Source organism: Malania oleifera, chromosome 10 (genome assembly GCF_029873635.1).
Source record: "Malania oleifera isolate guangnan ecotype guangnan chromosome 10, ASM2987363v1, whole genome shotgun sequence".
Classification (NCBI taxonomy): Eukaryota; Viridiplantae; Streptophyta; class Magnoliopsida; order Santalales; family Ximeniaceae; genus Malania; species Malania oleifera.
The window spans coordinates 88,987,475-89,011,141 of NC_080426.1; the positions used below are offsets into that span (position 1 = coordinate 88,987,475).

General features: G+C 35.2%; 1 protein-coding gene across 1 annotated transcript; it reads left to right on the forward strand.

The window, feature by feature from the left end:
* The first annotated feature begins 1,253 nt into the window (after window positions 1–1,253).
* LOC131165947 (uncharacterized) lies at window positions 1,254–11,501 on the forward strand. Its single transcript, XM_058124126.1, has 6 exons — window positions 1,254–1,942; window positions 4,971–5,024; window positions 5,319–5,399; window positions 7,782–7,851; window positions 7,940–8,028; window positions 10,996–11,501. Exons 1-6 carry the CDS (start codon window positions 1,760–1,762, stop codon window positions 11,128–11,130), a joined length of 612 nt encoding a protein of 203 aa, XP_057980109.1. The 5' UTR covers window positions 1,254–1,759; the 3' UTR covers window positions 11,131–11,501.
* Window positions 11,502–23,667: the final 12,166 nt, after the last annotated feature.

The window sequence follows — 23,667 nt, forward strand, 5'->3', positions numbered from 1 at the left end:
TGAGATAACTTGGTTTCAAGCAGCTGAGGTATGTGTTGTTTTGTGATAGTCAGAGTGTTTTTCATCTTGCTAAAAATTCCAGTTTCCATGCAAAATCGAAGCACATTGATGTATGATACCATTGGATCAGAGATGCGTTGAGCGATAAGTTACTAGAACTTGAAAAGGTTCACACTGATGATAATGGTTCTGATATGTTGACAAAGATACTACCAAGAGAGAAGTTTGAAGTTTGTTGTTCGATCGCTGGGATGACAATTCCCTTCACATAGTCATAAATTGGGAGATTTGTTGTGTTATTTCCTTCCATGTGGAGGAAAGCCTAAGTGGGTTTTATTAAAAGCCTAAAGTCCAAATCTTTAGTATGATAACCTAAAGGAAGTTATAAAAATGGAGGGGAGAAGGGAGGAACCGTCACTTCTCAAAAGAAAGAGAGAAGAACGTGATGTTTCTCATGCTACCCAGATTTCATCAAGATTTCGATCACGCTTCGTCTGTGGTCCGATCAAGCAGAAATTTGGAGGAGAGGTTCATGACTCAAGGAGCTACAATCTGAACGGTGGAGATCAGATTTTGAGTTAGGGAGTTGGGATTTTTGCATATGAACAGTAACCGAGATTTTGGTATATTCTCTCAAATTCTCTTTGTATTTACCAAGATTGATGATATCTTGAGGAGATATATTTGTAGCCTCTAATTGTAATTAGAGAAGACTTGATGTACCCATTATTTGGTTGATAGTGGAGGTTTCAACTGGAGTAGGTCCCGTGATTTTTCTTCCTCACATTGGGGAAGTTTTCTATGTAAAAAATTGCTTGTATTCTTGTGACTTGGTGTAATTGATTATTTTTCTTATTATTTTCAGCACCTATAAAAGTAGAGATACACTATATTTTCTTACATATAGGGAGAAGAATTATTTCGCTATAGTTGTTTGTTGATATCTCTCCCAACAATTTCATAATTAGATCCACATATTTAACACTTCCCATACCCTTAACGCAATGTCAATAATTAGGAAATATGTGAGCTAATTTTAAAATTATTTTACAAATGAAACACAAGAAAAAATATTTTTTATATTAAAACAAACTCTTTACTTTTTACATTTTTAATATGAATTAAAAAAATTTGAAAAGGAAGCTATTTTTAAAATATATATATTTTTTGCAAAATTCGAAAATATGAAGAAAAAAAAAAGTTTCCCCGGGGTGGTGGGGCTTAATTACTAACCTACCCTCAAGCCGAACCTGGATGATACGGAATGTGGGGTGGGTCCGCGCCAAGCATGGGGGCAGCGTCCAGGAGATGCGGGGCGAAGGTTCGGGAATGGTATTGCTCCAACTTGTCAGCCGGCCGTTCTCACGTTTGACCATGGAAGTCTCTCGCGCGCCCTAGTTGACCCGAAGCTTCTGGAAATTAAGGAGGCCCGAATGCGCAGGAGAGAGAGAGAGAGAGGAATTTTTGGCAAGCATACCCGCTCCCATAGCGACTCGGCGCTCTGTGTTCATTTCCATTTCGATCTTCTCTCTGGAAATCTGCTTGCTCTCTCTAAAAATCAAAGTAAATTGTTAGAAATCTTTCTGGTTGATCTGTAACCCCTCGAAATCCTTTACCTTTCTTTCCTCTATCTGTGTATTTGTTGGAGGCGGGCTCTGGATCTGAGGCTTGATTGGGAATTCTTGGGCTGAGTTCTCCACCGGCAGAAGGAGACAATTTGGCAGGCGGGTGGGGTTGTGGTTGTCAGTGGAAGGTGGGAATGGAGGGTGCTGTGTCAGAGAAGCAGTCGTCGCCTCCATCATCGTCTTCGTCTTCTTACACTTACTGGGTGAGGGAAGTGACGGAAGATGCTGCTCCTCTCCCTGTTCCTCGCAAGCTAGCCCCCGAGGACCTTCTTTCCAACCAATCCCACCCCGCTGCCTTAGGTTCTGTCTGGAATCGGGTATGCATTTTTATTCCCATCTGCTGCCTCTTTTGAACTTTTTTTCCCACTATTTGGTAGGTAGCTTATTTTTCTTATGCGAGATTTCAATGTTTTTCTTCTTTTGACTCCGTTTGTTCGTTCTCTTCGTCCCACCAGTTCAAAGTTTCATGATATGCAATGCATTGCCTTTACTCTTCTAATTTGTCCTCGCTAATCTGCGATTACTTGAATGATGGACAATGCGTGTATGCATGCGACTGGTAGTTGGTCTGATATAGTTCTGAAACTAGCTGAATCCTGCTCTAGATTGCTTAGATTGCGGCGGTTGATGCAGAGCTCGACAAAGATTTTAACTCTTCTGCAAATGTTTTAAACCATTTACCATATATTATTATGCATTTCTGATTGTTGAAATAATTTCATTCGGAACACATTCAAAAGGTTGGAAGTTGCTTTCTTGGATTCTTAGCATTTGAAAGGCTTGAGGGGACGAGTTAGAATACAGGAAAATGGGGAGGAGGTTGTGAGACTGTTGTAGTATATTCCAAACCTTTATCTTATTGAGCTTGTCACAGAATTTGGATTTTTCCCCAATTGATAGAAAAAAAAAATTATTAAGAGATCGAGAGAAAGAGATAATAAGAATACAAGGCGGAGGATAATACTTCCTGCCAAGGGATGCAGAAGAGAAGAAGGAAGACTAAAAACAACAAAAATCATCAAAAAGAAACTAGTGACCCGCTTATTTTCCTATAAAAATTTTAACGTGTGATGCACAATGCTCCCACACCATCAGGTGTCTAGAGAGATTGTTCCTGGGATTTGAACTTGCTATCTATGGTTGTCTTATCTGTGATTGATGAAAATTTGAGAAGCAATCCCATTAAATGTTACAGGATGAATAAGGCCACAAAGAAGCAGGGAAAACAATTATGATCCAAAGAAAATTCAAAAAAATTGAGTTACCATTAAAAATATGAGTACTCTTTCCAACCTATGATCTAGAGCGTTGCATAGACTGCATAAAATTCACAATCCGTTTGCATCTTTTCGCCTCGCAAAAGTACAAAAATCTCTGAAGTGCTCAGGCAATCAGGCACCAAAGACATGCCAAAAAAGGCAAATGCCTTGTTCAATAAATTCCAAGCTGCCAAAAAATATGGAAGGAAAGATGAGAATGTGACTTATTTTAATCATAGCAAAATACACCCAGATCAGCAGATAAAGCCTTATACGGCCTGTTAATTTGTGGCAGATTGTTGGTGTTAACTATGTCATGGATGGTCAACAAAACAAAAGTTTTGAGTGTAGTGAAATCTTGGCATTCCATCCAATTATATTTATGGCGAGAAACAGTAGTGTGGGAACGAATCAAGTAGGAATAAAATAATTAATATACAAGAAAATACTGCAGAACTATCCAAAGGTCAAATCCCAAAATCCTTTTGGAAGAATGTTGGACAGAGTCTAACAAATTAAAACCAACAAATAGGAAATAAGTTCATTCTGAATGGTTTGCAGAAGTGTTAGGGATAAGAACAAAGATGAAAAATGAAAGGAACAAGGATGGGTCTGCAAAAAGAATTTTCAATAGTTTTCATGGGTAGATCTAATGCCTATGTTAGTGTCCCATTCATTCACCTTTTAACCAAATCTACTCTTCATCACCTTATGCCAAAGAGAATAAACTACCAGTGGAAAACTCAATGTCCACTAGCCCACTAGACCAATGTTTCTGGGCACAAAGTTGCCAAGATCCAATCACCCATTAGCATACGGCCACAGACCACTTCCCAGCTCACTAAATGATTCCTCTTTGTTACCAATACCAAACCAAAGGGAATCCTCAATCACATGCTCCAGCTTAGGAGCTACTCCAATCTGAATCTTAAATGAAGACAAAAATAAATGGGAACTGAATAAAGAGAAGTTTAAGCCAAATTAACTTGCGCCATCCAAAAAAAGTGCTCCTCGGGAGTGAAACCCAACTACCCAAGTACGTAAATAGAAATTACAACCAAAAGAGTAATTGAAAAATTGACGGCAGCATGAACATGAACAAATGCTGATCATCAAATCAAAAAAAAAAAACACCCAAATTTCAAGCCATCTTTCCTTTGCGATAAAATAGAAGTTGTTATTCCTTCAAATCTCTATGTTTCTTTCCCTCCAAACCAACCTAAACTGGTCAGGCGAATCAGCTCTATATTTTCTTTTTTTACTTCTTTGTCTGTTGTAACTTGGAATATCTCTCCAGGCCTGCAATTTTCCCATGCTAGAACCAGTTCTATAGCCAGTGATATAAAAATTGGTGGACTATTCGTGGCTAATAGGCAGATGGTAAACGCTCTGCCGCCTGTTTGCAATGAAAGCACCTGTTAACCACCATGATTCGTCTACTTTGATTTTAATCCAAGGTCAAAATCCTTTGGCATGCAGCTTCGCATGCGAAGAAGGCTACTTTAGTGGAGCATTTATATTCAAAGCGGCTCTCCATTCAAAGTCACTCCTCTGCCCCTCCTTAATTAGTACCATCAATCACCCAGCAACTATATTTAACATTAATCCAGCCTTTTCTCGTGCTCTTCTCACCTTACCCTATCCTCTTTGCTATGCACTGTCAAGGACACTCCCATACATGCTGTCAAAGGATTTTGCACTAAGTTCCCGCTCCCAATATTGTGCCTTCCCCAAGAAAGATGCATCCCTAGTCATATGTATGCGCAGAAATTAATCAAGGCAACTCTATCCAGCCAATAAATAGAAGTTCAGAAAATTGATTTTTTAAAGGAGAGTCCTCACAAGGCTTCTTGCCAAAACAGAATCAAATAATATTAACCAACAGATCTGACCTGGTCAAAGAAAACCTCTCAAGCTCCCCTTTTGTTTGCCCATACACCCACCCATTTAATGTTCATGATTTTACCTACTCATTGTGATAGGATACCTTGTTGACATCTCATGTTTCTTGTTACAAAATGTGATTCTTTGGGTTAATTTTTTATAAGTTGTTTATTTCTGACTGTGTTGTGGATCTACTATGCAGGCTGGAACGTGGGAGGAGAAGAACCTTAACAAATGGGCAAGTGATAGGATTAAGGTTTGTGCTTAGCACCTGTAAAATCTTGTGATGTTGATTGTTGCTGATTTGGATAAGACTTCTGTTCAAGCATTTCATTGTCTAGAGAAGAATTTCATAACTAACAGCCAAATCATCAAATTCACTGTTAGGATAAAGGTCTTTATTTCCGCACTCTTGCAGATTTGGCTAATCGTTTTCTAACCTCTGTATTTGTTGGATGGTGTTGTGTTTAAATATTACACTATTGAGAAAGGTATTTTTGATGAACCAAGTTATCGGTTGTGTTTAAATATATCACTATTTTACTTGTAGGAGTTGCTTTTATCTGTGGGCTCCCTGGACTTCAATGGTGGCAAAGCAGAAATAGCGGATGTTTCCAAATGTACAGGCGATGTGCGTTCCTCTAGTAATAATGATGCACATAATTACTTATTTTTAGCAATTTCAATTTTTTTAGTTCTTGTTGCTTAGTTAGTCTGCTTATGGCTGCAGTGTTTTTGTCATGCTAATATAAATGGTATCATTGTGATGGTGTTGTTTATTTAATTTATATCTATGTTGGGCGCAATAAATGTTTTGTCAATCTAACACATTTTCTTGACCAAAAAAAAATCCTTACCAGGAGTTTCTTTCGGGGAATGAGATAAATGGGAATAGGATTTGCGTCCTATGGGAAACTAGATTACTGAAAATTAAAATTGTAATGTTTTGTGGGTATAATGTTTCCATAAAATCCTAGATGCTTGTCACATAATATTCCCAAAATGAAACATACAGAAAGATTCCCAACTTAGATTCCCAGGAATCTTTGAGGATTCCTTGAACCAAATGCCTAGATAATTTTTCTTATAATTTTTCCATTTAATCAGACATTGCCTTATCCTAGCGTCAATGTAAACAATCCTTCATTTGTCTGGTAAATGGGAAAAAATTACGATTGATAAGGTTCATAAAGCTGTTAGGGCTAAGTCCCTCAGCCACCTGTGCAGTCACGCTCTTTTAAATTTCACCAACTCTACTATGTTTAATCATCCAGCAATAAAGGATTGTACTTTATCTTGTTAAAACATATCTCCCCTTTCATTGCATTAAATACACCCCGTGTATAAGATTTTTGACAAGTGATGGTGTTGTATAATACATTTGAAGACTCCATATCATATCTTAACCTGATGTTACCTATTTTTGCAGACAGTGGTATTGACTTGGTACGCAAAGAGTCCTAAGAGTATGTCTATTATAATTCACAACTCTTTCTCATGGTCTTAAATTTCCCCATATTATTGAAATTTTCGCTTCTATAACCCTCGAAATCAAAATGGCAGTCAATTTCCATCTTACATAATTTTTGTCGAAATTTGAAGCATCATCCGAAGTTTATTGAAATCTCAAAATATTAGTGAAACTTGTCAAAATTTTAATGAAATTTCTTTGGAATTTGAATGTGATATTTAGATGCAAATTGAAATTTCCTTCTTAATTTATCTTATTTTAATTGAAACTAAATATTTATTACAAGAGCTTTTGAAATTGTATAAAGAATTGAACTTACAACAACATTTTATTTAAGCATTAATGTCTAAATTTTATTTATTTGTATAATAAAGTACATTTAATTGATTTAAGAATTTCATTTATTTATATTAATCAAATATGTTTAATACACATATTATATTACAAACTATTGCACCTCATACACAAGATAAATGTATTTAATTTATAATATATTAGTCTCAAAACTAACATTATCATGTCTATTAACTATTTATTTTCATAAAAGAATTTGATGCTTTACTACTATTTTCATTCGTGTTTTTTTTTTTTTTTTCTCAAAATCAATATCAAAATTGACATTGAAATCGAAATTGCCATAGATTCTGTACTTTTGGAGCTTTGAAATTTTAATGGAAATTGAAATTTACGATCTTGCTTTGTGTGTGTGTGTGTGTGTGTGTGTGTGTGTGTTTCAGTGTAAAATGTGTTAGACAAATTCCATCTCCTTGTCTCAAAATTATTCCTAATTCCTATACCTAGATGATACAAACAAAAAAGAAACTTAAAGTAAACAAAAACACTTCAATCATAAAGGAACTTCAATCATCTTATCCATAATCTTGGTCAATAAAAAAACTTCTCTACCTATTGTATTGTTATTGTTTCGGCGGAAGCAGTGGCGGTGTTGTCATTATTTAATTTATCCTATTTATTATTATTTTCAGTTTGGGTGTTTATCTTTTCAGATCATCTCTTGTCGTTTTATATTTAATTTCTTATACAATAGAAGTTCCATATGTGGTACACAATCATTTTTTTTTTTCTTTTGGATAAAGAGTGCCTTTACAATTTTTGTTATATGCTATTTTGCCATGACTTTTTATGAGTAGTAAATATATTTCATATTTCAGGATGAGAGTTAAAGTAACAATGTGGTTGTAATCTAGGAAAGATTTTAAAATAAGGAGTGCGTATAGTTAGTGGGAGATAAACTTGAACGGAAATGATGCAGTCAACTTTTTGTTTCTATTCGCTCCTGCAGCTATTGTAAATTAATTTTTCTATGTATATCTCATTTTAAGGCTACTTCAGTTATCCTCAGTCATTGGATTTGCTAGCAGTTTGCCGTGTGAAGCATAGATTGGCAATTGCATTGATGCATAAGTAAAATTCCAATGTTTTGGATTGCCTGTTTTTGAGTAATATTTATGTTTCAGCTCCTTGTATATAGTGATTGTTGTGTTGCAAATTCTAGTGATATTTTTTTCAAGTTATGTGCAGGCATTCTTGGTGACAGTACGAAACAAGAAACGTGTTGGCTACACATACGAGTTGACATTGAAATTTAAAGGTAAGACCTGTAAAATAATTTCTTAATATCTTTCTATCCTTCTCTCTTCTATTTTGTGTCTGTTAAATATGAATATGGTTGGCATCAGGAGAATGGTTTATCAAAGAGGAGAAGAAAATGGTCAAGGGCCATATCAATATACTGGAGTTTTCATATGGTGAGCTGGATGACTTGCAGGTATGTTCTTTATTCCTATTGATTTTCTTTGAAGAGACGAGGCACAATAGGAATGTGTGAAGGAAGGGAATTTTGCTGTGATAATCTGTATTTATAATGCATAAGCCCTGAGCATCTGGTGTGTTGCATCTAGCGAGTATACTTGCTGTGAGTACAACAGTGGCTGGCAGCAGGGAAAAAGGTGGGGGGAGGTGAGAGGAACATGGATAACACTAATTTCCTCTGTTCCTCCTAATTTGTTTATTTAATTACTTTATGTATTTATTTTTGTTTCACCATTGGTTGAGACACTGGTGGACTTTCTTTCCTAATTCTTGTATTACAGGACTGGAATCTTGCGCTATACGTAGAAACCATTTACAAAAATATAATTCAATGCAACTCCAACATTAGATGCATTACTTTCATAGATGATTTAATTATACATACTAATTCAAGGACCCAAAATGAGTGGTATGCTATAGTTGGGGTTAATATTGCTTATTCTGAGTACATGGAAATTTGTGCATCAAATTTATCGATCCTTTCTTCCTTCACGTTCGAGTGTGTCGTGAGGAGGGAATCTGTTTCTTGGGGGATGATTGCATTGGGGAGGCTCCTTTGGCTATCATGTATCCTCATCTCTTTGGCTTATTGTCTTTTCATAATACCCCTATTTTTTCCTTTTTCCTTTTCCTCTCTCAAGAGAGTGGGTATTCTTGGGATTTTCATTTTGTGAGGAACCTTAATGAAAGAGAGACCAATGGGCATGGTCCTTTCATTAATGTGCTTCGTTCATTTTGGTTCCAATTGGGGAGTGGCAAAAGAGTTTGAGGTTTAGGCTCTGGGGATCTTTCTTGTTAATCAGTTTTTACTCACTTGACTTGTATGCCTAATGTCACTCCCTTTGTACCTTTCTCTTTGATTTGGAAAGCTAAAGTCCCTTCTAAGATTAAGGCCTTCATGTGGACAGCAATAATATCGATGACTTGCTTCAGAAATTAAGACCCTATAAGTGTTCTTTTTTAATTTTTTATTTTTTGTAAGTAAAGGAAAACTATATTGAAGAGGCATCAAGGGGATGGCAGCCCATGTTACGCAAAATCAAGCACCTTGAAGGGTCTCACACAAATCAAAGATTACATCAAAATCATTAATAACAGTTCTACTATGCCATCTATTGACCGCAGTAAACCCGTGCTCTTTGCAAGGGGAACGAGGGACAAAGAAAGCTTCGTTGCTTTGTTTATTTAACACACCCAAAGATAAGGCTAAGAATGTTCAGGCCACCACTGCAGTTGGTCAATGCGTGCGTTGGCGAGGCAGACGAAAGAAGCCAAAGTTACCTAGGCTAGAGGGTTATGTTTGTACATCTGCAGATCAACAGGAAGAGCACCTGTGCTGTGATGGGTTACCATCATATAAGTATTTGTAAAGGTTTTATACCTTGAGTAGGTGTAAGACTTGGTATGATAGGGGAGTATGACTCACACAATTTGATTTTTCTTAGTGTTGGAGCTAAAATAACATATAAAACTCTTTATGGGAGGGTGAGTGTTCATCAGTTTTCTAAAACTCTCTAGCATTTGTTAATTATGTTTAGCATACTTGCCTCTCTCACTAAACATACGTTGCTTATGGAGGTGTTTGTTAATGACTTGCATTGCTTCAATGTTTATTGCTTGCTTGCCATTTGTTTTCATAAATTTTTTACCACTTCCACTTCCTTTATATTCAACCTCTATGTTCTTGTAACAAACTGCGGTAATCTTTGGCTAACTAGTTAGACAATAGTGCTTTAGCTAGTGCCGCACGGCCCTTGACAAGGTGTGAAATTCTCAGGGAGATCTATGAGATAGAGGGGGTTGTGTTGATCTTGACATAATCCTCCCTTATGCCCATAGCGTTTTATTCAAGGCTCTATACAAAATTTTCAAGCTTCCCAGCATTCCTAGAGCCACTATAGGATTTGGGATGTGGAACACCAACTTTAGAAATAACATGGGTTTTAATCATACCTTGGGTTACTGCCATCTCGCAAAGAGACAAATTTCCCTTGGCCTCTTTGATTTCTTTACCCATGGCCACAAGATCAACTTGGGAATAGCTTACTCAAGGCATAAAGTTGGCTCTCCCATTAATCCACTGTAGAGTTGAGGCTGCCTTGCATCTCCCTTCGGCCTTCATAGCTCATCATATTTTGATTCAAGTCCTATGATGCTTTGGCCAATCGTCGTGCTCTTCCACACTGGCGACATTGAAATCGGACTTCTTGCCTTGTCAATTCCTCACATTTGATGCCATTCATCACAGGCCTAGAAATCCTAAGGCTTCGTAGCACCCTCTCTTGGAATGCTTAAAGCACAAGTGAGCCTTGATTGAATCAAGCTTACAAAGGACAAGAATGATCAAAATTGTGAGTAAGGACACTTTTTCTCGCTTTGTTTGGATGGTTAGAAATTATTCCTGTCCCTATTTATACTGCTGGCCGTCAACCAATGATGTGGATTTACTCAATCCATTGGTCTACAGTTAGCATATTGAAATCTCCATGGAATTCTCCATGTGCGAAAAAATTTTCGCCTAACCTCTGGGTGCCTCACATAGCATGCTATTGTTCATGTCTTCACCTATGTGCAGAAGTTATTTGAAATCTATTTGGACCGACATTTTGTACCACTTAAGGGATTGCATATAATTGCAGAGTAGTATGACTTAATGGATCACCTAATTGGAGAAGTAATTTTCGAACTTGAATTGAGTATTATTTCTAACCAACCAACTTGTACTTGGAACATGAAAAAAAGTGGGGGGGGGGGGGGGTGGTCTGCTTTTTCTATAACTCAGTTAACAATTTAAACAATCAGAGTTGATCTCACTTGAGAACGCTTCATAAGTCAAAGCTCATGTCAAAAACAACAATCTGTGTCTAGTTATTAATAGTTTTCCCCCTCTCCAGTCTGATGAACTTGTGTTTTTCCTTTGTAGATTGAGGTGAGAGTAGGTGAGGACAAGGATCTTCTGCATCAAGATAAGCTGCGGATCTGCCAGGACTTGAAAATGTTTTTGCAGCCAGTCCGTGAAAAGCTGCTTCAATTTGAGCAGGAAATTAAAGATAGGTAGGGGGCACTAATTTTGATTCTTCCTGTTGGAGAAGCATTGATTGGAATGATGGTTGTAGCTTATAATTTCTGATTAGCACAAAATACAAATACGCTACTGCAAAGAAAAAAAAAAAGTGTTATTTATGGAGGCAAGGCTTCCCTCACTTTTCTGTTGAGTCATTGTTTTCCCGAGGAGCAATGGTGATGAACTCTTTGCTGGGTGTAGTAGTTGTGATGAATTGCAAATGCTTTATGCGTTGAACCAGCCTTTCATCTGTTTAAAGTTTGGGAACCAGAGTCATACGTGTAGGGTATGGCATTTCCCTACTTGATATTTGATTCCTTAATGTCGTGTAACTAACTGCTTTTAATGTCTTCATTTGATCTCAACGAACGTGTTTGTGCTTGGAAAAAAATATGTTTGGTGTCCAACATTTTTTCAGCACTGAACTTTTTCCTAAGTCATTTTATTACTATTATTTTTTGTTGTAACGGTGGCTTCTTGTTGCCCTCTTCGTGGTGTTTGTATTTTGCATGCCTGCCAGCCAGATTTCGTAATGCATGGGGTCAATTAACTCTCTAAATTATTAATTAAATTGGAATTTTGGTTCAAACCAAAATCTAATTAAAGTTTAGCGAATCGGTTTTTAGATTATTATTATTCAATTGTTAAAAGAGCTGAATTGTTAAATGTAATTTAAAATTTTGAATTTAATGTAAATAAATAGTTTTTTCATAATAATTTAACATATAAATATAAAATATTCTTCATTAAAATTTAAACGTAAGTTTCAGTGTACTGTAACTTTTTAGTTTGAAATTTTAAAATATTATATTTATATGCTGTTATAATATATTGGTTGAAAATTAGAAACAGAAATTCAAAATTAGAAATCAGCAATCAGTTTAGTCAATATTTTTAAAATTAAATTAAAAAAATATTTATTTTCATCTTTAAATCAAATAATATTATAAAAATAATGAAATTACAAATAATGCACATTAAAAAAGTACTAATAAAATGAAATTTATTGTAATTATTCTGCTTTCAAAATTTATTTTACAATAAAAGTTTTATTAGGCATGATAATTGTATTCTGTAATTGGCTTTGTTGTATGCTCCGTATGCTTGAAAAATTGCATACTCCATAATTGCTGTCTTCATTTGCCTACAGAGAGGGAATCTTTGAAAATAGCTCTTTGAAAATTGCTGTCAGTTTCCAAGAAAATTGAAGTCATGGCTAACTTCTTCTTCTGAGGAAGAATTGTTTGTTGTCATTATCCTGAGTATTGCCTTGAATTCTTCGGGAGTTTTTGCTTGAATTTTGTTTGAAGAAATTCATGATGAGATTGAGATGCCAGCTCTGGAGACTTGGAGAAAGTCGGGTTTTCAATGAACCATTGCTTGAGATAGTTTTCATCGAGGTGGTCCATCTTCATGCCGCTCCACCATTTGACTTGAGATTGCCTTCCAAAGTACAAGACTAAGTTTATTTGAAAAAATATATTAAAGCATTAAAATCCATGTTAGAGTGAAGAATTTGAAGAATAGAAATAATTTAGGGAAATCAATCCATTCTTCTGGAGGGGTTCAATTGCTTAACCAGAAATTGTAAGAGGATTTTAATTTTATTGGGAAGATTTTAATACTAGGATCAAATTTGTCTCACCATTAATGAAATCAGAATGGTACTTTACTAGAAAAGTTTTTGTCAAAATAGATGAACCAAGAGAAAGAAAATATTTTGCTTTGTTGTAAAATTGCCTTAAACCAAACATTCCTGTAATCTCAATAGTTTGTGGCTAGAGAGTTACACACTTGGGAAAATTTTCTTAGTTTAGAAGGATTTTCCCATTCTGAGGGGGGGGGGGGGGAAAGAATTTTGTTAATTTTCATTTTTGAAAATGCAACCCTTGAGGGGTCATTCTTGTCAGTTTGCTCAAAGATGCTGGCAAAGTTTCTATGAGAATGAACTCGCATACTAGTTGATTCTTTTTAGGATCTTCATAAATCTTATCAAATTTGCTATCAATGTGATGATCTGCTTAAGTTCCACCATTTTTTTTTCCTTTTTTTTTTCTTATAATATAATACAATATCACAAAGGTCAGCAGATCATATTCCACCTAGACCCACGGGTACCAAGAATACATCAAAACACATAACGGAAGCCTAAGCAACACGAAACATACAATCATATACATAAATACAAAATCATCCATCACAATACCAGAGTTACCACAATCACTGCATTTATATACACACAGTACGCATCTCAAAAGATATCTTAGGGTCATCTCATAAAATACATCTGATTCTATCAAACACTTACCATTCTGAAAGGGCAGATCGATAGTACTAGATCAGCAGGGCTTTACCCGCTCTCCTATCAAGGGCTTCTGAAATGTTTATAAAATTTTGGGGTGAGACACCTCTCAGTAAGGGAAATAAACTAACACCAGTGCGTGACAATATGAGTGTTTCCGTGTTCTATATAAAATCATATATAAACATATCAGTATAACTATCTGTATCATATGTGGGAAACATATATTTTCAAATCATTGCAGAACATACATGATTTTCATAAATAAAATTCATCTTGTATAACATAATATGAAAACAATCCTGGTAGGTTAGTTGGCTGTTGTCATGTATTACCCCCACATGACTGGGTTGTGTGGCCCCAAAGGTGGGACCTGACAATGGTTGGTTGATCACTGTCAAGTCAAAAGTACAGTCTGTAAGTCTGATAGGTCTGCCAGACTTGGTCCGTACACCAGGGGCGCTCACACACTTCTTAAAAACCACATCGATCATCCAATCTCTCACCACTCCGTACAACAGCGTTAACACAAATATCATGATCATGATGACCATGGACACATAGCAACGGTACCGTACAAGTGCTTAGACCAAGCTAACTAGGTTCCGATATCATATAACATATGCTGAAACTGTGATACATGGATATTTCATATCATTAATTATCAAATCAATCATATCATTTTGCATATATATGTATATCATGAAAATCATCGGCCCATACGCCGATATTTCACATTTTACCATAGCTCGGCTCGTACACCAGCAAATCATATCTATAGCTCAGCTCGTATGCTGGCAACCACATCCATAACTCGGCCTATACGCCGAAAAATCAGATACATAGCACGACCCGTACGCCGGCAAATCATATCCATAGCTTAGCCCATACGTTAGCAAATCATATACATAGCTCGGCCCATATGCCGGCAAACATATCAAAATCTCGGTCCGTACGCCGGTTTTCCATTATAAAAATTGGTATCATTAATACATTCCCAAAAAACAGTATTTCATAACAATTTCTACTCATACCACACAAAACAGGTTTTTCATATATCTAATATACCATCATTTTCAGCAGTATTTCCTAAATATAAATCATATATAAATATATTTATTTCCTTGAAATCAAATGTTATAATATTATACATACTTATCATAAAATACTAGCATAGTTTATCCCCTTACATGATTCCTGAAAAGCCCCTAAATCAAACACTCCTGCACCCGCATGGTTCCCTGTTCAACACCATTAAAACAACATTCGTTAGAACTAAAGTTCAGTATTTTTATGCGTACAACACTTTCTACAACTGTCAAATAGGCAAATACTGAGTAGAAAATATTATTTTGGATTTGGGATGGTTTCCAACTCAGCCCCACCGACGATCCGCTCTGGCAGACTTGCAGAGAACTTTCCCAGGAGCGTCGTGGTGGCTTCAGATAGTCGAACCGGCAGAGAATCGGCCCGAGATCTTAAAGAGAAGGGTAGGGAACTGATGGATGAGAGAGAGAGAGGTTCTGCGCAGAAAATGAACTGAAAAATCATGCATCACTCTATTTATGCTGCGAGATTCGTCGACGAGCCACGTCACTTCGTCGATGAGTCCTGTAGAAAGTTCGTCAACGAACTTCAACCCTCATAGACAAAATGCAACGTCGTCAACGAACATGAAGCTTTCGTCGAAGAAGTCGACTGCCTCCTTCTGTTCCTATTTCCATTTCCAATTCTTATTATTATTTAAATACCATTATTCTTCAGGTCGTTACAATTAATATATTGTTCTGCATATCTTTTTGGGTCTAAGTTTGCTTCGAAGAATGCTTCTTTGACTGTGAATTTTTTTTGAAAGTATGCTTTGTTTATATATGGGAAGTTTTTAGAGGAAGGTTTTGCCAATGGAGAAGAAAATTTTGCCATTAGAGGAAGGTTTTTCTTTGAGGGCGAAGCCTTAGAGGATTTTGCCTTTGAGATCTCAGGGAAGCTTTCTAATTTTGCCTTGAATGAATTTCTTGAAATAGCCTCAAAAAGTGCCCGAAATTCTTCTTTTAGCAGGGAGAATCTATTTACGAGAGAAATTGTTGTAGATTTCTCCCTTTTAGGGGTAGAAATTGCCTTGGGGATATTTGTCAGGGATAAATTGCCCAAAATTACCCGTTTTGAAGTAGAGGAGATTGCCTGAGAAGGAGGTCCATCGGATGCTCTTAAAATTACATATTTATTTTTTCCAGTCTTCTTTAGGGAAGACTCACTCATTTTGCTCCCTACAAATATTCACGAGTTAGAAAATCTAGCAGATAATTTGCTTCTCCTTTAATAGATTCAATATCAAAGTCAAAAACTGACAAAAGAGCTTGTCATCTTGCAAATACCTATTTATGAGCCAAGTTTTGGACACTTTTTTCTAAAACATATTTTTCTGATTAACAATCTACGCATAATAAAAATTTCTGGTTAAATAGATCATCTTGAAATTTTGAGATACAAAGGACAATTGATAAGATTTCCTTTTTAATTGTAGAATAACATTGTTGAGTGTCATTCCACCCTCCAAAAAGAAACCTCATTAATTGTTCTTTTCCTTCTTTAATTTGTTTTAGAAGACCTCCGAAGCCAAGATCAAAGACATTTGTTTCAACAATTTTGAAGGCATTGGGATCATAAATTGCCATACAAGGGATTCTTTTAACAAGGGATTTAATTTTTCTCACCACTTGGGTATGACTCTGGCTCCATAGAGGAGGATTGTTTTTCAATCTATCATATAAAATTTTCAATTTTTTTGATATTTTGATAAAAATTAAAGATGTAATTCAAAAATCCAAGAAATCTTTATAATTATTTTTTTATCTTTGATTTCATCTGAAAATTTGTTTGTGATACTTCTATGTATTGGAATGATTGTTCCATTTTCAATATTGTGTCCAAGGAATCTAATTTTAGTTTCGAGCAGGACTGTCTTTCTTCCCGAGATAGCAAGGCCATTAGTTTTAACAATGTTAATAAAAATTTTAAGGTGTTTGATGTGTTGGTCTAAATTCTCAAAAAATATCAAAACATCTTCTATATAAACAATGATAAATTGCGAATGACGATTAAATATGTCATTCATAATGCTTTAAAAATCACTTGGAGCATTTTTTAATCGAATGACATAACATTCCACTCATATTGCCCAAAGGGTACTGTAAAAGCGATTATGTATCTGTCTTTCTCAGAAATCTGTACTTGCCAAAAGCTTGACTTCATGTCAAATTTTGAAAATATTTTTGCATCGTAAATTCTTTTGATTTTGATGCTTTTCTTGGTTTTTATAAATTTGTTCTTGTAAATCTTGAGTTATTTGTTTAAGGATCTTAATTTCTTCTTTTAATTGAATTATTTCTTTTTGCAAACCTTGAATTGAAGTTTTCCTTGGTTTTAATTTAAACTTTTCTAAAACTTCTTCTTCAAAGCTTAGAATTCTTTGATAGAGTAATTGGTCATTAATATTTTCAACCTTACTTGAACGTTCAAGTTAGTCAAGAGTTACTTCTTGTTCTCTTGATCGTTTTAGTATCTTTAGATAGATTCCTTTTGAATTGGATCTTCAATATTGTCTACCATTTCAACAAGCAGTTTATAATCTTCTATGTTGACCTTATAGGTCACACCCAGTTTTGATAATGAGAAATACTCTAGTATTTGATGACTTTCAAGTTTGTGTGCAGGTTTATATCAGTAAATTAATTGATGGCACGCGAAGTAAAGCCTGAAGACCCTGAAGATGACTTATTGTTGTAATTTATATTATTTGGGTCTATAATAATTTATATTGGTCTATAATAATCTCTGCATGTCATGCATGTAGGTATGTGTAAGCTTATAAATGCCATAGACTAACCATAAAGACCGAATGACCTTAAGGCACGCCAGGTTTTTTGGCATTCTTGAAAAGACCCTAGGTTCGCACACATTGTGTACAAAGTCCCATAATTACTTACATAATATCAGGGGAATTAATCGAAGTGAAAATGAACTTAAAAGGCATAAAATGTGTGAGGTCGGGCGACCGAACGCCAAGTGAACAAATCACCTCAAGCGCCCGAATTGTTGAGGAGCCAATAGTTTGACCAGACTTCGGGCGACCAAACCTATTTTGATATTACGGTCCTCGGGCGCCCGAATCCCTCAAAAGGGACTCCTCACCAACTTGGGCTACCAAACCATACAGTTCAAATCAGACCTCGGGCGACCGAACACACTAGTTCGAGCTACCGAACCTATGACCGGGCACCCGTAGTTACAAAGAAATGTTTCTGACTTTTGTTCGAGCCACCGAACTGAGACTCGGGCTGCCGAATTGATTTAAATGGCTTTAATAATTGTGTCTGTTCGGGCAACATAACCTAGGTTCAGCCACCCAAACCTCGGTGGGTTAAAAATTATTTAACTGCGTTCAAACAAGGTTAAGTTGGGTTAATGAGCTTTTAACATTTTGAATCTTTTCTAATTATTCCCAACAAGTCCCCGACGGTTATAATTTTACCTCTACCTATAAATATGAGTTCATTTGTGAGGATTAGGTAGAGATTAGCCAAAATCATTAGTATAAATCCTCTCTATCTCAAAATCATATTTTTGCCCAAATACTCTCATATCCTTATACCCTTGATACATTTTGGTATTGTGGGAGCATATTGGTTGTGTTAGTGCATATTAGGTTTTGCTAATACTCCCATTATTCTTGTTTGATTAATTGAGCTATTTTTGGGGAGTTAGCAAAGTTTATCCCACAGATTTGAATATAATAAATCTTGTGTTGGGATAAACTAGCAAGCTTAGGGTATTTGCATTGTTATTGCAAGTGCCTTATAGCTTTGATTTTTTCATGCAAAAACATTTTCTACAAGCTATAATATTCTTCAAACTACTCTTGAGCTCATTACATTGAAGGAAAATATTTTGAGTTAGTTTGGTTGTTTGATTAGCATCTTTGAAACTCCGATTAGCTATTGAGATTTGATATAAATTGTTTCAAAGATATAGCTTGTCTTAGAACACTCTTGAGCATACTTGTTATCATATCTTGTTGAGTGTAGCTTGCACAAAAATACACATCACTGAGCTTACATTTACCTACATTGTTGATGTGCATTTGATTGATTAAGTATACTGCGCGTATCTGGGTACACATCTGCTTTACATGAAAGCATAATTACTGTACCATTTCGTTGTATTTCAAATATTGTTGTATTTCCAGGCACGGGCCTGAAGAGGGAGACTAGCCCTTTGAAATAGTCCCGGATTGGCTTTGACCCGGTTAGGAAAGCTAGGTGCGCCATCCTGGTAAGGCGTGTTGGTTGAGATCAGCCTTTTAATTGACTTGGTTAAGGTTGAGTTCAGCCATGTGGTAATTGACCTCGTTGTATTAGGTACCGCTCCACCCGTTAAGTGAGTCATTAGTGGAATCTTCGAGCTTGCGAGCTAGAGGCGGGGACGTAGACATAGTTGGCCGAACCCCGATAACATATCGTGTGTGTATTTATATTTTCGCACTTTATATTTACCGCACGTGTATGTTATAGTGTGAATGATGTGCATGATTTAAATTTCCGCATATTATTTGCACATTTGGAACTGCATAAACAGACCCTAGGTTGTGAATGTACTGCTGTTGAACTAGCTAAACCTGGGATTAAATTTTAAATTCCAATTCACCCCTCCCCTCTTGGGAATACACCAAAGCTAACAATTGGTATCAGAGTCTCGTAGCATTGACTTAAACGTTTTTGCTAAAAGATCGAGATGACTCATGTTGGTGTATCCCCATTCGGCAAGGGACAATCACTTTCCAGTCCTCCATTATTTTGTGGGGTCGATTACACCACCTAAAAAATTAGAATGACCATATTTTTGAAATCTATGGACTGGAGGGTCTGGCTTGTGACTGCTAAAGGAAGATGTGCATAAATAAATGAAAATGATTTTAATATGATTAATTCTAATGCCATGGATATATTGTACTATGCTTTAGAGACTAATATTTTTGTTGAGATTGTGGCATGTAGTAGTGCACAGGATATCTGGGATGAACTCGAAAGGAAATATAGAGAGTCCCAGGAGAATGAGACCACCACTCAGGAAGTGGTAAATAATAGGGCAATTGCATTAACAGCCGGTGAGGTATATGTTCCTATCTTAGCCTCCGTAGATGATTCTATTGCTGAATGCTATGATGTATCTGATGCTGAATCATCTGTTGAATATCGTGATATTTATGTTATTGATGCACTTGATGATTCTCATGTTGAATACTGGAATATATCATGCAATGAATCATCCGATTGCCCTAGTGATAATTATGCTATTAGCTCACGTAATAATCCATGTGATGCATGTTATGATGACTCTTGTGCCAAATCTTGTGATATATTGTATGATGAGTCATCTATTGGTTCTGATGATAATACTATATGCATTAATTCATATGAATGTTATAGTGATAAATTTTGTGATGAATCATGTATTGAATCTTACAATGAAAGCATGCCCTCACATATAACACTAGAAAATGAATCATTTAAAATGCGTAAGATTCTAGTTGGGATGTCTAAGAACAAAACCTTTTTGAAAAATGAGAGTAATAGGTCGGCAAAGCAATTAGAAAAGTTAAAAGAGTATCGTGCCATCATTGAACAGAAAAAAATTTAGAAGATCTTGAAAATCATCTGCTTAGAGAAAGAAATAGATGATTATTCTAAAGCTGCTTCCAAAGTAAAATATGGAAAGAATAATCATAATAAACCCTTAAGATTCAAAAGAAATAAATTCTTCAAAAAGGGTTCATATTATAAATCCCATAATCATGCTTCTTCGTGCAAACATAAAGTCAGAAAGCATACTCTATCACACACATACATGACTTGCTTACACTACAAAAGAAAGGGGCACACTAAACATAATTGTTCATCTGAAGATGCCCATGGCTTGGATAAGAAAATGATATGGCTTATCATGAAAGGAAACCCCGTAGGTCCTAAGGAAAAATGGATTTAAATTAATATTACTTTATTAAATGTTTCCTTAATTCCTAGGCTTAGGTTAAGGGGGTCGTGATAACTGCAGGCTTAGGAAGTAGTTGTTGCTTAAAATGAAAATCTTAGTATACACACTTACTAAACACTATCCTATTATGCTAAGAACCTTTATCCACTTCCAAATGGACGTGGCATGATTGCCTGGTAATTAATTCTAAAAGCTTAACCCATGCTTAAATATAATACTTTAAGTTGAGTCATTGTTGTCCATTGCATGAGATTAAGTGTTAGGGATCCATCTTATATCATATATCACTATACCCTAAACTCACTTTTGAATATGAAATCCCTAAATCAAAATCAAGTCATCACTCTAGGCCTAAAGCATTATTGATCACAAATGACTAATATATATTGAGTGCTTCTCATAGCTATAACCAATTAGAGGCATCCACTAGGGGATTGGTCCCTTTGAGTTTAAATTGTAAATCCTCTAATTTTGGTTCACCATCCCATCTATAGGAAATCCTTACCAAACCACGTTCATATTCGGTAAGGTCCCTCTACTCACCAGCTGTATCCTTGCTTCATAATTATAATTACATCTAAAGGATACATACCACTATTCAAAGAGCTGTTTTCAAAATTCATAGTCTCCTAGACGCTCTTTGTGCATACTTGGACATGATTACTAAGTATAAAAACATTTTTGAAAATGTCCACTCATTCTAAATACTCTTCTGAACTAAATGATAATTTGATTGTCAAGAGTATTTACTCATCTTCACTTCACAAGCTCTCAAATTATTAAGTCATATCTTTTAGAGCTTTATATACTCAAAGATGAGTTGAATGACTAACTTGATTGCCTAGGTCTCAATCTAGATGAATGCATAAAATTCAAGTAGACCTATGCATGTGTACTTTTAAATTGAAAGTCATTCTAACTTGTGCCTCTCACACATATCGAAATTCATATCAATAGAGGCAATACTGGCTTAGCTCACTTAAAGAAATATTTGTTGTGACTGTTTGGTCCTCTAAGCCTATTCATCCAAAGCCAAGCATAAAACATTGAAAATCTTATATCTCTTGGCTAAAGAACTAGAAAATGAAAAAGGCATTTAAATGAGTTGAGTGCATAACTCAGGGGGAGCTCTTATTCTTCATAATTATATATATTGAAATGCTCTCTTGATATACTACCTTTTATGCTCACATGCTTTTATGAAATCAGCATTGTTTTCCACTATCCATATATACTAAATGATTGAATTTCCTTAATGGATAGATAATATTTTATGAATTGTTGACTACTACTGGATTGCATGCTTAGTCTAGAATGCCTCCTGCATGGCGGATGCAGTTGATATGTAATTGCATGCTGGTAGTGGATTATAGGTTCTTGCATGCTCAAATTGAATTATTTTGAATTGGTTGCTTGAATTTATCAGGTTTTGGTGCATGAAAAATTTGAGAAATGTCCGATTTACAGACGGCATGTTGCCAAAATTTCGACAGGATTTTTCCCAAACCAAAACCTTGTATTAAGGATGATTATGAAGTAATAAATGATAAAATAGTTTTGAAAGGATGAGTGAAAATTAAATGAAAATCAAGTTTCATCCTAGCATAATCATGAATGGTTTAGACAGACTCCGATCCATCCCTATAGGAAGAACATAAATGATCTATATGCATCACTTTCATCCACTGAAATATTGAGGCTCTTCTGAAATCGTTGAACATTATATCTTGCTTTTAAAACTTTATGTTTTGATATAGAATGTTCGTGGGCCATGAACTCTATTGCCTGTCTTAATATATACCTTCTTATGCATCCATGGTCTATAGGGACAACTATACTCATCAAGTGATAATATGTAATTGACAAATACTCAGTATAGTTGATTTTAAAGACTTGGATTAATGGCTTATACTACTAGGCATAATAAAACAATTCTTTATCTAGTATAAGCAGCTTATCGTATCTAAGCATGAATTCCAAATGATAGGGGGATCATCTAATTGTTTTGCTCACAAATATCTTTAGCTTAGATCTATTGTGAACTAATTATGGCATGTGATTGAATGAAATATTTTTATTGAAAATCATAATCTGAAGCATGTTTACATTGCCACAACTGTTTGTGTTTGACATATGATCTTGCATGTGATTGTTGAATTTTAAGATTATTATAGCTTTGGTTTTCTGGTTTTGTTATGAATGTACTTAAATGCTAAAACCAGAAAATTTGTGTTTGCTTGCTTGTTTCAAAATTAAAATTTCTTTTTCAGCAAGCAGCCCCCAGTACTTTTTGAAAATATCAAAGGGGCATATATATATATATATATATTTGTATATATATACATATATATTTAGTGTAATACTTTATGGCAAGAACTAATTTCAAAACTAAACTTTTTTCCTTTTTGCCTTATTATTATTATTATTATTATTATTATTATTATTATTATTATTATACACATATATGTTTTTAAAACTGCATAACTGGTTAAGCAACTTTACATAAAAATGCATGCAAACTAGTTAGACTATGTTTATGCTCAAAAATTCTATTTAGTATCATATGCCATGTGTTTTTAAACTCAAATCTTTCATGGGTCTTATGATATGCTTCAATTGCCATGGTTTGTGCATATTTATGGTTTAATTTAGTTTTCATGTCGTTTAAATCTTTAAATGGCCAGTCATAGAGTTTGTGTGCTTAATTGCTAAACCCGTCAATGCTTTACTCTATGAAATTATTTGTGCTATAAAATGCATGACTATCATATCTCTTGCATGATTGATAGTTATATTTATGTTTTGAGAATACTGAATTGTTTGAGTTGATTGTTGTGAATATATTGTAAAGTTAAAACTCAATCAGTTCATTTCTATACAGGTATTTTTGGGAAAATGCTCTACTTTCAAACGGCATCTCGCCGAAATTTCTAAAAATTTTCTTAATCTTATCTTGTATTTAAATGATTCATACCCACATGCCTTTCTTACATGATTTATTTTATAGCCCTTTTTGCTGTTGCCAAAAGGGGGAGAAGAGGCAAAAATTGGGTACTTGGGTACTTGAAAAATTGAAAATAGTTTGGATTGACAAATCATTAACATTATGCTATACCCACTTTTTGCACAGTATATTTGTCATCATTAAAAAGGGGGAGAATGTTGATCTTATAGGTCAC